This window comes from Triturus cristatus, chromosome 9 (assembly GCF_964204655.1).
Source record: "Triturus cristatus chromosome 9, aTriCri1.1, whole genome shotgun sequence".
NCBI lineage: Eukaryota > Metazoa > Chordata > Amphibia > Caudata > Salamandridae > Triturus > Triturus cristatus.
In genome coordinates this window covers 82,501,539-82,518,128 of record NC_140592.1, presented here as the reverse complement: position 1 = coordinate 82,518,128, position 16,590 = coordinate 82,501,539, and the positions used below count along the sequence as shown (strand labels likewise).

At 45.0% G+C, this 16,590-nt stretch overlaps 1 protein-coding gene across 2 annotated transcripts in view; it reads right to left on the bottom strand.

The window, feature by feature from the left end:
• Nucleotides 1-16,590, bottom strand: part of PLXND1 (plexin D1) — a 316,145-nt gene that overhangs the window by 32,151 nt on the left and 267,404 nt on the right. For both annotated transcript variants that reach the window (XM_085624462.1, XM_085624461.1), the window contains exons 29-30: nucleotides 9,469-9,532; nucleotides 6,706-6,740 (exon numbers count right to left, since the gene is read on the bottom strand). In XM_085624462.1, coding sequence (XP_085480588.1) covers nucleotides 6,706-6,740; nucleotides 9,469-9,532 — 99 coding nt within the window. The remainder of the gene's footprint in view (nucleotides 1-6,705; nucleotides 6,741-9,468; nucleotides 9,533-16,590) is intronic.

The window sequence follows — 16,590 nt, the reverse complement described above, 5'->3', positions numbered from 1 at the left end:
ATCATCAAAGCATCAAGCAGATTATGACACATGATCATATTGTTAAAAAGGTCATACAGTACAGTAGAATCATATATGTGGTACAACACTTTGTCACACGTGTTTAAAACAGGGTCTAGATGGTTCATGGACAGAAAGGAGGGTTGGTGGTAGATGGGAGCTACGCTCGTTTCGGCAGGTTGCCTTCGTCAGGGAACCGTCTCAACTATCTCTGGAATAATCTCAAAATGTGCAGGCACATATGTTAATTATTTGTCCTGAAAGAATTTATTTATTAAGTTTAGGAACGTTTAAGCATAAATCGATCTAGATAATAATGTGATCAGGCCAACCTTGCCTCTCTAAAGTCCGCCATTCAACCGCCAAACCGCTAGCGTTAGAGGGACCCGCAGGTGCGGACTGGGAGAGTGCAGTGGGGACGGAACTCGAGGCAAGATCCAAGGAGGAACCACAGCCAGGCCCTTCAACAATGGGAACCATGATCTCCTCAGCTAGTATGGAAGGATTGCCACCACCTGCACCCTCTCCTGTTGGATTCACAGTAGAAAAGACTGAATGAGGGGAAAGGGATAGAAGGCATACAACAGGAGTGGAGGCCGTGGAACTGATAATGCATCCACTTTCCAAGACCTAACTTCCGAAGTCCTGGAGCAAAACAACGGTAGGAGTGCATTGGTTCTGGTTGCGAACCTCCAGCAGATCATGCGGAACACTCTGGCGGAAAGACGAAGATCCTCAGAGGTGGGGAACCTGCGGCTCAAGGCATCAGCCACCGGATTGTCCACACTCCTGATGAGCTGAGCAGGAATGGACTAAAGGTGAAGTTCTGCCCAACTCGCCATAGCACAAGCCACCCGATTGAGTGACTGACTGCGAGTGCTGCCCTGATGGTTGACATATGCTACTGTTACTGTGTTGTCAGACCGAATCAGGACATTGCAATCTGACAGATTGGGTTCGAGGTATTTGAGTGCCCTCTCCACAGCTGACAGTTCCTTCCAATTGAATGATCTCATGGTTTTCACTTGGTCCCATCGAGCCTGAACAGACATGTGACCAGGTACGCCCGGTCCATTTGGGCGGAGGGGCCATGCCCTCCACCTTATGCCTTGTTCGAACAATGTCTGTCAGGCTGAACAAAGTTCAGCCTGACAGACACTGTTCACTTTCAGTTCGGGAAGCCAGGAGCCAGACATGCGCATTTAGTCCTGGCTCCTGGCTGCCTGAACTGAACTTTGCTGGGCTGAGAAAGTCACAGCTCCTCCTGAGGCCCTCCCCTCAGTGACGAGGGGTAGCGTCACTGATTGCCTCGCACCTGGGCGCTTAAGTTTTAAGTCCTGAAGCACACAGTGTTGAGTATCAATCAGTGACACTTCATCACAGAGTGGGGTGGGGTCAGTAGTGTCACTGACTCCATCCCACTCTGTGATGACATTGGGACTGCTGCCTTCCCTCATTGGCTGACTAGGTCTGCTGGTAAGTGTGTGTTTTGTTTTCTTTTCAAATAGTTTGGTGCGTGCATGCTTATATGTATGAATGTTTGGAAAAGAGTGTGTGAATAAATGTGTTTGTATGTGTGTGTGCGCGTGTGTGAATTCATGGTTGTGAGTGTTATGTGTATGCGTGCGTGTGTGTGTGTCGCGTCTGCCCCCCCCTCCAAAACATACTGGCCGCCCCTGCATGTGACCCAACGTTGACCTCCAGCCAAGTGGTGCATTCTCATCCCCTAAGCAAGGTTCGCCGAGTCCAACCACCATTGCAGACTGTGAACCACCTCCACCGAAACAGGAATCTCCATGGTCATATCCTGGATAGGAAAAGTCACAAACTTGTGCAGGTTCGACAGCAATAGCCATAGGTGTAACCTGGCCCAAGGTTCCGTGAATACTCATGTGACTCTGCACCTCCATCCATTGTAACAATGTGGCTGTCTTCTGTGACGACAGAGAAGCCAGCACAGACTGTGGATGTAAGATCTTGGATTGAGGAAGAAACACCCTGCACAGGACTGAGTCGAAATCTGTCCCAAATTAAAGTCCTCTTTGTCGAGGGCAGGAGATTGCACTTTGAAACATTGAACAGAAAACCATGGTCCTTTAGTGTAGCAATGGTCATTTTCAAGATGTTGGCACACTACTGGAGCAGATGGGGCCTGGAGTAGCCAGTTGTCTAGATAAGGAAACACTGGTATTCCCTGAAGATGCAGGTGAGCCACCAACGGTGCTACCACCTCCGTAAACACCCTGGGCGATGACCTCAGGCTGAAGGGTAGAACACAGAACTGCCAATGATGCCCCTTCAGAGAGAATCGCAGATGCAGTTGGAATTCCGATGTCATAGGAACATGGAGATTAGCGTCTATGAGGTCCAGGGTAACCATCACAGAGCCAGCTTGAATCAAAGGAATGATCCGTTGCAATGTTTCCATCTTGAAGGGTATTTTTCTCACATATTTGTTCAAAGCCCTGAGGTTGATTACAATCCTGAAACCTCCCGTCACCTTTGGGACCAGGAACACAATCAGATAAATGCCTCAGCCCCTCTGCTCTTTTGGAACTGGAAGAATAGCTTTATTCAGGAGAAGAGAATGAATTCCGTCTCTCAAGGCTTTCCTTGTCAGCTGATCTCTTGGAAGAGGCTTCTGCATCGTCCCTGACGACAGTGGAAGTTTCCACAAACTCGATCCGGTAACCACTTTCCAGAATGCTCGGGACCCATTTGTCTGGTGTCGTGCTGCACCAATTTTTCAGGAAATAACTGATTCTCCCACCAACCTCTGGAGCTTCGCCAATCGGCTCCAAATCGGTGGCATAGTCAGGAGTGCTGATAAGCAGTTCCGGTATCCTGCTGGGACTTATTCTGAAATTTCCCCTGGAAGCCCTTCCCACGGAATTCCTAGCCACCCCTAAAACTCCATTGCCTCCAGGATGGTTGGCGAAAAGATTTTGATGAAAAAAATGTTAGAGCTTATACTGCTGTTGTTTTCTAAATGAAAAGCAATGCTTCCTCTCTTTAAAGACCTTATGGAGCTTGTCTTCCAGGTATTTTCCAAACAGGTGTGGTCCCACAAATGGCAACCTCAAAGCCATACATTTCTGAGCTGAATCAGTATTCCATCCTTTCAATTTTTTTTTGCATCTGGTTGCAACCGATGCTCCACAGGACAAGGCAGATGCCCTAACTGAGTCAAACGCAATATCAGAAAGGAACTCAGTTTGACTTTCCATTGCTTCCAACAACTACGGACATTGTCCACCCTCTTGCATCGTAGTAAACAAAGTCTTAAAGTCAGATAATAAAGAATGAGCCACATAAGCCCCATAGATTTCAGAACGAATGGCCAGATATGAACCGGTATACACCTTTTTCAAAGAAGTGTCAATCTTCTTGTCTGCCCAGGGCCGGACTGGCTGTAGCGGGTACCGGGCAATCCCCTGGCGTGCCGCACGGGTGGGGGACGGTTTTGGGCCCCCGGGGGCCGATTTTGCTACAGGGCCGTTTTTGCAGCATAGCTGCAAAATTGTTCCTGTAACAAAATCGGCCGAAAACCGGCCCTGGCAAAGAGCTCGGCGGCACCCCCAAGCCCCGGGGGGCCGGCCGAGCCCTTTGCCAGGGCCGGTTTTGGTTCCCAGTCCGGCCCTGTGTCTGCCCCATCTGTAAGGATATTCTCCTCTTCCATAGATGGCCGCCTCATCAGACTGGCCACAATGGAATCCACATGGACTGTCTCAGGAAGTTTAGAATCCATATCTTTTAAGGGGTACAACTTTGAGATGAAGTGGGGCACATTAATGCGTTCCGGATCCTTCCATTCATTTAACATAACGTCCATGGCAAACAGGTGAGTGGGTAAGTCTTTAGAAGCATGCTTCTAAAATTGTGGTCTCTAGGTGTGCTGGCCGATTCCTCCTCTGGAAAACCCACGTTCTCACTCATATGGGTAAGGATGTTTGGCAACATATCCTTAGACACATAGTTTCCTTTATGCTCCATAGTACTCAACGAAGTCTCATCCGATGATTCGGAACTGGAGATAGCCAAATACAACTCATGGCCACCTCCAGATTGAGATCCAGATTTCTTCTTTTTCAAGGTGGACAAAGTTTTCAAAATCAGTTTCTTTAGACACTCCTCATCCCCCACTCTCTTTTTTTAGGGGAAGGGCTAAGCACAGGACTGCCAACTGAGTTAGCTGAAGATGTTGGAGAACAATGTCTTCACTTTCCAGCATGTTTACCCATCTTAATACAAGGCAAGAAGTGATATACACCAACCAGCTTATAACAGAATGGCAACCTCACCAACAACAAATACTGTATACATAAAATTACCCAAATGCAAAAAAATCTGCATTGAACTATAAAATCTCCCCAAGTCCTATGCAGAAAATATGCATCTAACCAGAATCACGCATAATTGACAACCGACATACAAAAATGTAGTCAATTGCAGCGCAATGTCAAGAATGCAGAAGTGGAGGCAAGAAAGTCAGCTGGAGAGCACCTGCGCATGTCATCTCCGCTTTCACATTCCCCCTTATTGTAAGTGCCGAATGCAGCGGGAGCCAGTGCTCTGAGGTATGAAAATCCTTCTTTCAATTACCGTGTCTTCTACGCAACACATACAGGATTTTATTGCTAAAATGTTCTGGCCGCTGGGACTCACCATGAGTCCCGGTGGGTTTAAAAAGAAAACATGACCTGACTTCGCTCAAAGCGGAGCAGGATGGATCAAGTACATGCTGCTGGGGTCACCGAGGTTGAACAACCTAGCAGGCCATACACCAAGCCCGAACTACTCTCCCAGTGGCCCAGCGCACACAATAGCCTACATGTGGTTGCCGAGACACAGTTGTAGAACTCGGCGGTCCACTATGACAATCCATGCAGTCAGAGCTGCTGCTTCGAGAAGTCCCCTCGCTGAGACTCACACATAGACGAATACCAACAGGATGCGACCACTGAGACACCAAGCATAAATCTCGATGGGTACATCTCACATGCCACCAAGGCCCATGAAGCGGGAAGAAACCCCAGCCAGTCGGCCACCGAGTATCACCAATTGAAAACTCAGCGGCCCAAATGACTCACCTGACTGACACCCAGGTCAAAAAGGAGGCCAAAATTGCGTTCCGACCACGTAGGGCACTGGGGCCTCTCGGAGCCCGGCAAAGGGAGCAACCAAGCGGCATTACTTTATGAAGGAGACAAAATCCCGGACGTTTTCTCTACATTTCCCGTTCCTGTCACAGACAGGAAAGAAAACAAGAAGTGCTTAGGTGTGGCTTGAATTATTATAGCCCTTAGCTGGAGGGTTGGATGGGTCAGTAAGTGTGTCCTATTTTGATCCCTGTCTGTGATTGGATAGTATCTGATGTTGTTGATGACTGGGTCGAGGACGAGGGACGTAGAGGTAATGTGCAGTACCTAGATAGAGACCAATGTTCATCTTCGTAGCCCCGTCTTGCACATGGACACTGTGTGTAACATTGCCACTTATTTCGTTCAGCTGGGGTGTACGGTTGTCCATTGGTTGGCTTCAGCAACAAACTATTTTCTATTACCCAGCAGGTATGTTTCAAGACATTTTTGCCCATTATGTCTCTTTGATAGCATTATATGTGCATGTTCTAGGTTCAAGTTTAAGTCTTCAGGGTGGTTGATACTTAAAGTGGAAAGATGATACAGCTTTTCCATTAATGTGGCAAATGCTTAACCTACGGTATGGCTGGGGGCGGCATTACCCACTTCATAGAGCCAGGAGCTGTGTCAAATGTGTATTGTTTGTGCAGGGATATGTGCCAGTATTTGACTATATGTGTCATGGAGGTAGCACATGCCTAGTAAGCTATATGACTTCGAGACATTTTGTGTGCATGATGTGCGAAATGGTGGTTGTCTCTAAATGCTTTATAATTTCATGGCTTTGTGTTGTGTACTACACAGGCTGATACTAAGGGTTGTGTCTAATGTGTACAGATGTTGGAAAGTGAAGTGTGAGTGCGAATTGAGATAAATATGCTATTGAGGTAGCAAATGCTTAGCCAACTACATGGCTTGGCGTCCCATTGGCTGAGCACCAGCAGCTATTCACGATGCCCTTCCGGGGACTGAAAGGCAGGGTACAGCTGCTTCATTTATTAGGCAGTAGTTTTGGGTCTGACAACTGACCTCTTCTCTAACGTTGCTTAATACACCATTCCTAGAAATGTTGGAGGACATTGAGAACTAGTGGCTCAGTCATTGTCTTTGAATTGAGAAAGCCTGCGTCCTAGTCCTGGCATCCCCACTTGGCCAGACTGTGTGACCCTGTGAAGGCAGCTTTCTCTCCATTGAGCTCTATACTTCACTTTTATTATTCATGACCATTCTGATCATTGCAGAAATCAAACTATTGACACGCTGGGAATGTTCTGATTACACAAGTTCTACAAGGTAAGTGTTCCTATGACAGAAGTTCTACAGACAGGGTGTTCGGACACTCTACAGACCAACCAATCCTGTCTCAGGAGTTGTTTTGACATATTATATGGCATGTGTTTTTACAGTGAAAGTTCTGTGAGCTGTTTCAAAAGCTGTATCTGTAGGAGATAAATTCTAAAACATATTTTTATCCATGAACTGTTCCTAATGTAAGAGTAATATTGGCAGAACTGTTTTAAAAGTAGAATTATATTTTCAAATGTTAAAATAATGAATAACTTACCAAATGGAAGTATTTTTCAGTATCCAAATCCTTCACTGCAAGGAGAAGAAACAGGTTGTAAGATTGGCAGACAAACGCAAAAAATGAACTATGACTGGAAAAAACATTGACCGTCTCACTTAAAACAGTAACCAGTACATATAGCAGCACTCGTTGAAGTCAGATAATTGATTATAGATCATCCCATTAGGATCAATATTGAGGAGATAGAACACCAAACAGAGAGTAACAATCCAAGTGCTCTAGCCACATGAGCTCTCCTAGATTTCACGTTTCAAGTTGGTTGACAGTCCTCAACACTGTTGAGCCATTTTGAGACTTATGTGAGCGGCTAAGCTCAGATGGCCTCAACGTTTGAGAAAATTACAACATGTGTGGAGGTCCACTGAAGGGCTTCAACCATTACTAGCTGTGCTCAGCATGAGTGTCAGGAGACTGTTCTGGCCAGGAGCCAAGTAGAATTCAAGGTGTTTGACTATAACCACATTCTAGCCATTTACGAAGAACAGTTACTTTCATTTTTTTCACATCATACATTGAATTTCCAAACCATTTAAGAAGAACTGTTACTTTCATTTTTTTCACATCATACATTGAATTTCCAAAGTAGTCGGCAAGGGTGATCTAGGAGCCATCATTTGAACCCAAAACCTCTACATTTCAAAGTAAATGGCTTACTCAATAGCTCAACTTTTCTCCAATTTTGTACGTGACTGAATAGCACCCATGAATATGCAAATTTGATTGATTAAATAATGACTACCTTCCCAACTAGAGAATGAGAATTTGACAACTATACAAGACATCTTGGTCTCTGCAGAAAGCCACTATGCCATGAGAATACAACTCTTGACTTTGGTTAGGCCTTTATAATCTTAAAGATAACATCTATGATGTAGTGAGTACTTACATACTTTAAGAAGGAGAGCAGCCTACCACAGAGCTCTCCAAGCCAACAAGACCATGCAACTGCAAGATGTCTACTGTCCAGTGAAGAAGATCTCATAAACCATAGAGGAATAATATTCATCAGAAGAAGACTTCTCTGGCTTAAAGAATCCGCTCAACCCCACAAAAGAATATAACCTTTGTGAACATACAGAAAAGAACAAAGCCTGCAATAAAATATATTCAATCATATAGACTGGCAAAATATCAACCACATATAACTATCTACCAAAAAAGATGTCACACTGCACCTAAACCCTCTAGGGAGAGAGACAGGTGATCTATATATATTTTATTTGAAGACCTAAAAAGAGATTAAAGGAAGGCATCAATTAAATATTTAAGAATGCTGCAGGTTTCTAAAGCAGAATTACAGTGTCGTGATGACCTGAGATTTATTTTCTTTAACGAAGATTTTAACTTTTTTCAGGATTTTTAAAAATGTTGTTTTTCTATGTAGTTCTCTTTATATACAAAAGGTTATTAAACAAGAATGCATAACTGAATAACATTTAATCGAAGCAAAAGGCTGCTTCATTATTTAAAAGGAATCTCTCTAAAGCGAGAACAGCCCCTCAACGCACCAACCAAACTGCTCAATCCCTGAGAGGAACAGGTTTCTATTCAGAGAGCAACTTACCACCACACGAGAAATTCTGCTGCATCTCTGAAAGGACCTCTATTCTGAGACCTAGTCTTCATCATGCAAACAAATCCATGACACAGCCAGGATAAAAAATCTCTAAAAGCAGAGAACAACTTTATGCTAGGAGCCCAAAGTCCAGAAACCATGAGAGGAAGAGCTTTCTGCTGAGAGAGCATTATTTCACTATACCGGCAATACTGCTATAGCATAGATAGGATGCAATTCCTTTATTCATAAAACAACTTGCTCTCAAAGGAATAAGATCCTATATTTCTCAGAGGAAGAACTGACTATTGTAGGGCCATCTCTACACAAGATCAAGACCCCACATCCCTGGAAGCAGGAGCTCTACCCAGCTTGGAGAGGTACTCTAAACCCCAGGTGCATCTCGAGCTCAAGTTTCTGCACCTTGAGTTGCTTGTGCTCCTCTGCAGAGAAACATGGTCTAGCGACTGTGGCTAGACTTTTCATTCATGGTCTAACAATACTGGCTAGACTGTCTATTCATTCTGTGATGGGGTGAAGCTTCATTTTTATCTAGTTCACCCACTCCTGATTATTCAGAATGTTTCTGATAATCTGAAACTTTTTAGGCATTAGAGCTCTCTAACTTAAACTAATCGTACAGATGAGCTTATAACAACAGAATGGAATACCATACAGAAGAACACCCTCTATTTATAAAGTATAGTATTGAGGAAAACCCATTTTTATCCACCATTTTTTCGGTGGCCTATATTCAAAGGATACATGTGCACTTTTACCTCATTTACCTTCAGAGCATATTTTCACCATGAGAACGAGGACCCTGCTCCTAAAGGTTTCCCTCACCTCAAGAAAGAGGGAACTTCCACTCCACAAAGTCCTCTAAACCCATTGGAATAATACACCTGCCACCCTTCCAAGAAGACCCTTCCAGTATCTAGAAGTGGATCCCTTCCAACCTTAGTAAAGACCTTTTCCTTCTTTAGAAGATCTTTTCAGGAGTTACAAGTAGATCTCATCCATCTTTTCCAATCAATTGCATCAATTTTGGGAAATTGAACTCTTCCACCTAGGGAACAGGACTTCTCCAAATGTAAAGACCTCTATAGCTGACAATGACATGGTTGAAATTAAAAGGTCCATGTAGACTAATATAAATTCTATAAGACAACACAATATATTACCTCTGCCTAGAGTATTGTCTTGTCTGTCCTTCAGGCTCATTGCCAGCGAGGCTCCTTCAGGGATCTGTGAAACAGGTAAACTGACATATCAGTAAAGAGAAATCAACACAATGCAGGAAAAACTAGTTAAAATGGCGAACAACATCTCCATCTGTTATTAAGTGTTGAGGAATGCTTCCTTTCCGAACGTGTTCTTGGGCAATGCCCCTAAATGAATGCAAAATTTGTTACTGAAAAAGCAAAAATGTAAGTGTAAGGGACAGGTTTTCCTTTTTAAATATTTTTATTGAAATAAACATTTGAGGGTGACATAGCTTTTCTGGCCATATCAAAATTAAGTATACAAAAAAGTGATGGATGGAATGCTTGAATTAATCTCAACCATTTGAAAGGACCCGGGCAGCATTCCAGTCCATTATTTTGCTCACAATGCCACCTCATTGGACCTCAGTTTGGACCCAGCCATACGAAAATCAGTCTTGACCCATGTCCAATTGGAACAGTCCAGTCCAAACTGCCAGGCCAGGTCATATCTCAACCAAAACACAAGCAACCCAAGACCGGTTTCTCCCTGATTGGGGATCTTCAGTCAGGTGTAGCTCGGTTCCAGTGGCACAGTGAGCATGGGAGCCACTTCTAGGCAAATCCGTGGATGTAGGGTGTCACACTGAAGTATAAGTATAAAAAAAAGTGATGGATGGAATGCTTGAATTATTATCAAAATGACGGCTATTACACCATGTGGTAGTTAACAACTCCACCCAGAATACTACAGAGTCCAATCAAATCTCAAAATAAATATTCATTGAAAGCGTTCTCATTCTAAATCAACCCCCTTTGTAACATAGCAGCTCTGAGGAGCAAGCGAAAGAAAGAGAGAGCATGGAGACAAATTGACAATGTCAAAGCTAAACCAGCGCTACATCATTTCACGGCTACCCTCCCACAGAGGAGAGTCCAGGCTACTCTCTGCATTCAGGATCAACATGTCACTCAGCTCCGCTCAGACGGCCCTGCAGCTCAGAGTAATGAAGTCAGGTCGTAGCATAGTCTAAGTTGTCCACAAAGCCTTCGCGAAGTCCACTTGAGAAAACAGGAGCTTTTCCTCCAGTAATCAATCCTCAGTTGAACTAAATGCAACGCTAATTACCTCATTCTTAATAAAAACAGATGCAGTTACAAATGTTTTAATTCATTTTACAGATTAGATTACATATCCCATTAGCCTTACCACTTTGACAGAATGCTTTTAGATGTTGTGATTTATTGGTATGAATATTGCGAGGTCATAAGCATTGCATTTAGTTTGTGAGTTATGGTTTCCATTGCTTTTGGGAGAGTTATGGCTCATGGCCCTAACCATGACATGTGAATTTCAGTGATTTTTTGTATCATATACCAGATACAAGAGTTCCCTGGTATCACCACTTGTTGGTCGCGACCCCTTGCTGTACACCGCAGTTGGCCAACCCCGCTTGCTGCTGTTGCCCGAGCATGGCTGTGGCGCAGAGGATTTTGTTTCTTCTTTTTTTTTTATGTATTTACAAATCCTGCACAGAATTTTCGAATTCTCAGGCACCAGGAGTCTCTGGAAAACCAGGGAGTGTCCAGAACAAAACAATTAACCTAATTTTTATAAGGATCTTTTCACCCTCCTCCTTATTCCCTTTTTTAATTTCTTTTTATCCAACATGGTGCTCAGTGCACCATGTTTGGTAATGGTAGCCACATGGAAATTTTGCTGTGATAGTTTGCCAGAGTATACAAAAATAACATGACTACATTTGTCCTTCACTGGGAACCAAACACCCAATTGTAGCGCCTGACGTTGCAGAGCAGTCTGAGGCTTACTCAAGGGAGGTGGTGTGGGCTAGTAATCGCCATTTGCAGGTGCACAAAAATAACACTCAATAAGTGATTGTCCAGTCTGTACTTTGCTTTATAAAAGTAAGAGTACATTTCTTAAACACACACACCACTCAATACTATGCACCAATTTACAAATATACATAAGCTGTTGGAATTACTTTGTGACATTGCATAACATCTCCACCCCTCCCGCAGAGGGGGTGGGGTCTAGTACCACCACTCCCATGTGTGCACATCAACTTGCCCCCAATGCAGTTAGTTGAACATAACCTGGAGCGAGGGCCCTGCGCACTGGCACCATCCCAGTGGCGACCCACCCCATTACCTCAACAAGCATTAAAAAGGGGTAAACCTACCTTGGTGACACATGACCCTGACTGAGCATCTCTTACTGACCATAAAGTATGCACCTCTATATCTTAAGGGCTAGCAGTCTGGGGTCTTCACCTAAGCGCAGAAGCAAGAATCCATGTTTACGCACACTTTAGAATGACAGTACTCATCACCTTGGTTGATCATTTGAATGCATTGCAATTACAGCCCCTAAGGGCATCACAGATTAAATCACAGGATTGCGCATATACAGCCAGACACCCTAGCAGGACTGTCTGGCAACATAGCCCCACTTGGCTTATGACATCTCCTTACACATGTGACTTACACTCCCTTCAAAAGAAGTACTCCTGGCAACTACACTTCTCCTGCAGTGCGCCTCTTCACTTTAAAAGGAATCACAGGTAAAAGCATGGGATTACGTAAATACAGCCAGACCCCCTAGCAGGAAGGTCCAGCAACATAACTCCATTTAGCTTAACATCACCTTAAACAGGTACTTCACTTTACACATGTGACTTTCAGTCCACCTAAAAAGAAATAACCAATAGTAAATGCATTTCGGTGCAATTACACCACTTCACCTCCAGGCATCCCCAACTCAGCCCTTCACTCCATGATGCACTTCATAGTACACCCTCAGCTGTAGAATATAAGTTCCAGCCTCGAAGGTGTTAAAGGCTGGCTGAGCCCTTGAGGGGTTATTCTTTCAGATGCCCCGTGAAACTTATGGGTGAACTGTTCTTCTTTATGCTGGGGGAGACTGCGGTGCTCCTGCAGCTCCCCTGCACCCCTTTTCACACGTGAGGGTGACCCCCTCCTCTGGGGGCCACAAAGCACCAAAACGGCAGATTTCCAAATGCCTTGCGAGGCATTATGGGGCGCTTCTTGCTCCTCTTTACCAGCCCCAGCCACTGGGAACACTCTCCTCTGCCCTCTGGGTCTCTGAGAGGGTAGATTCAGCAGTGTGCTGTCTTCCGTGAGGGTGACCCCTGTCCTCTGGGTCTCTGAGAGGGTAGATTCAGCAGGGTGCTGTCTTCACTGGCTCCCTGCGCCAGCCTTTCGCCAGGCTCGCCTTCTGGGCCTCTCTCCCTGCGCAGAGGCCCCTGCTTCTGTGCACCAGTCCTGGGCTCTTCTTTTGGTGCTGATAGGATCCTGGGGGCAGTCAGGGGTTCTCTCCTTCCAACTGCCCATTGCGCCAGGCTCCAGCACCTTACCCTCAGCAGACCACAACCCAGAGAGACCTTCTCTTCCTGTGCAAGCACTTTTTAAAAGTTGAGTAGGGGGCCGGCAGGAAGTCTCTGTTGGTCCTATCAAACAGCGACACATCACGTCCCTCCCCCTGCTCCCTCCTTCTTGTCCAGCCTCTGAGCTTTTTCAAAATGGCCTCATCCAGGCTTTCTGCCACATGTCTCGGAAGCACCTTCCCCCAAGCTGCCTTCCCTCCTTGGTGCAGCCTGGTGCCTGGCACCCAGCGACAGCGGTTGATGGATTGGCCTGTAGCCCCACCCATCTTCTCTTCGTGGAGGGGTGGCCCTCGCTTGTGGAAGAAAGGTTATCAATCCATCCAGCTGAGGTCAGCCCTCAGCCTGGGTCTGGTCATGGCTGGCTCAGAGAAATATGACAGTTCTGGATGACCCAAAAGCTGTACAAATATGACTTTGGACTCTGCAGAATACTTCTTTTCACATTTGCTACAGTGGACTTAAGTGCGTGAATGGAACCTGTAGGCCTAATTGAAGTTAATCTAGCCCCTGGCTCCACATTCCCATAGGGGAATAAGGAAGTGAAAACACAGTAAAACACACTGACTTTCCCTGGCATGTCTCTTCCATCCTGAGCTCACTGTGGGTGAGTCCCAACTTATGAGGCTCCCCCACAGTAAAAGCTCAACAATTAGGTGCTCAAAAAGCGAAAAATCCGGGCGGGCCATAGTGTCAGAACCACCTTCTAACAATGGCACATTTGCAAATCTGCAATGAACGGGAGAAAAAGCTCCCTAGTTTGGCCTCTGGGAGTAAAGGAAAGATGATGGCTCCCACCAGCAGCCAGTATTGTGCTGGATGGGGAGCCAGGTGGGGAGCCGGCTGGGGCCGGGTGGGGCCTTGCTCTTCCCCTCCCGCAAGCCCCAACGTGGCCAGTATTTTGGGTGCCCCAGATCGGCACCGGGGCAACCACCTACAGTTAATAAAATGCTTGGCTCCTGCCAGAGGAGCCAGCTAGTGCCTGGGGGCCCCTGGGGCTCTCCTGCAGCCCCCAACAAAAATGTAGCTGTAGGTGGCCCCGGTAGGACCCCGGAACCTCCACTAAATGAATGCAGGCTCCTGCTGGCACACATAGTGGGTGCCTGCTGTGGAGCAGGCTGGAACGACTGGGGCACTCCCCACCCCACAGCCCCCATACAAAATTAAAGATGTAGGTGTCCCAGGTGGGTGACAGGACACCCACAAAAGTATTTTAAAAGAGAAAGTGAATAATAAATGAGTGGCCAGAATAGCTCATTTATTATTCTTTGCTTGGCAAAGGTGTGTCTAATAATGCCCTAGGGCTTTTTTGTGTAGAAAATGTTTTTCTTGCTGGTGGTGCCCCTAGAAGAGGCAGGCGCACCACCAAGCATTTTGTTTATGTTTTGGGGCGCTGCAGGACTTGCAGCAGTCCCTCTGCAACATTCAAAACAAAAACAGTAATCCTCCTAGGTCATTAAAACCATGACCCCAGGAGAGCTTACCATATTTGTTTAAAGCACTCCTAGCTGGCTCTATGCCCTTCAGCTGGAGTGCAGAGTCCCCCTGAGGTGTGATCTATGGCTGCATTTTATAGCTTTAAAATGTTATACAAAGGCATGTTGATGCATTTTTTACTTAAACATTATTACTTTTGTGAATTATTGAAATATACATCTCATTATAATTATTGGTTATTTTTTTTACCAAAGACAATACATGTGTTTTATATGTGTTGATATCCTTACCCCTTCATAAAGCCAATAGGCCCACTTTCTATATTTTGGTATTTTGATCCTTCGACAAAGTCAATAGGTCTGACTTACTTATATTGACACCCAGGTCCTGCGCCCAGCACCCTGTTGCCCATGGCTCGGGCGGAGATGGGAGGTGGGTTGGGAACCAGCTGGCTGATGGGCATAGGACCTGATCTGTAGCCAACTCCATGCCATGCTTAGCCGAAGGCATTGAGCAGATGGCTGCCTGCTGGGTGTGGGATGCAAAACCTGTCTGCGGGCCTGGCCCTTTGGTCAAACCCATTTTGCACAGTGGCATGGTGTTGGCTACCTGTAAGGAATTGGACGCAGGGCCGGGCTGTCCTACGGTCAACTCTTTGCCGCGCATGGCTGAAGGCTGTGCGCGGTTGGCATTAAAGGCCAGTTGTGCGAAAAACTGCGAGTTACAAATTGCGAGGCGCAAAATCAAATGTACAACAGTGTGTTTAACACTGTTTGCGAGTCCCAATGGGGTTGCAAATTGCAAAAGGCTCATTATTAATAATGAGCCCCTCGCAATTTGCGAGCCCATTGGGAATGACAGGCCCTCCCAGGGATGGTGGCCTGCTGGGCTCAGCAGACCACCATGTCTGGGACTGCTTTTAAATAAAGCAGTATTTTTTTTTTTAAATGTAGCCCGTTTTCCTTAAAGGAAAACCTAAAAAATAATTTTGCATGCATTTGCAAAGGGGAAGGGGTACCATGGGGATCCCTTCCCATTTGCTAATGCATTACCACCTACTTGAAGTAGGTGGTAATTGCGAGTGTTTTGCGACCGCAATTGCAAAACATTAGTACATGGGTTTGAGACTCGCTATTTGGAAAGGAACGCCCCTTCCAAATAGCGAGTCGCAAAACCTATTTAGTGAGTTACAAATAAATTGCGACTTGCTAAATAGGCTTTGTACATGGCCCATGATGTTTTTGCATGCGCAAACAGATTTGCAAACCCGCTTGCGCATGCAAAAACGGGTCGTACATCTGGCTCTAGGTATAGTAATAAAATATTACATCACATTAAGAAAAAACTATAAATTCGCTGAAAAAAAACAAAGGTTAAAGTGAGATTATAGTTAGGTATTGCAATCATAAAATACAATAAAAAACCCAAAGAAAATGGGGCGTTCTAGTTAGGTGAAAATATCAGTTAAAACATTCAGTTTTAAACTAACAAAACCACTGAAATTTACCAGGCGCAGTTATCTCAATTAACAGTAAGTCGTGCCCTACAGTAACTATAACTCATACCCTCAACTTGCACTGCTAATTACCTCCCATATTAAATCACTCGTGACATGTTCTATGACATCACTGATAACAAGACGGTAACATCTAAAATGACATAATTGATGACAACACTGTGTTGGGTGGGGGGCGCAAGGTATAGTTACTTTAGGGCATGATTTACAGTTACCAGAGATAAGTAGACTGCTGATTATCAGTGGTTTTGTTCGTTTAAATCGGTACGTTTTAACTGACATTTTCACCTAACGATAGCATCCCTTTAACCTTTGAAATGATTTTCTTCTAAGTCCCCTTGTAGAGATTTGATCAACAATGCTGAGCAGACAGAATCTGCATGGACACTGCCCTCTTGTCGGCTATTGTTAGTTGATTGTCTTGTGTGGGGACCAGTGGCCTTGCTCTCCATTGTTGACAAAGAAATGGGACAGGTGACATTTAATGAACATATACATTCCCTTAATCTGGTGTATTTGTGCGGTAATATACCAGTCTCAGACCCTGACTAAGTCATGAATATTGGCTCAAAATTCACTAAGAGGAATGAGTGTGGGTGACTTACTTTGCAGTAGTATTGCCAAGACCCTCCTAAACAGACCTGTGTCTTCAATTTCTAAGAGCCCAAAATGACTGTCTTGTATCAGTTATGAGCAGACCTGAACATGCATCTGGATACTATA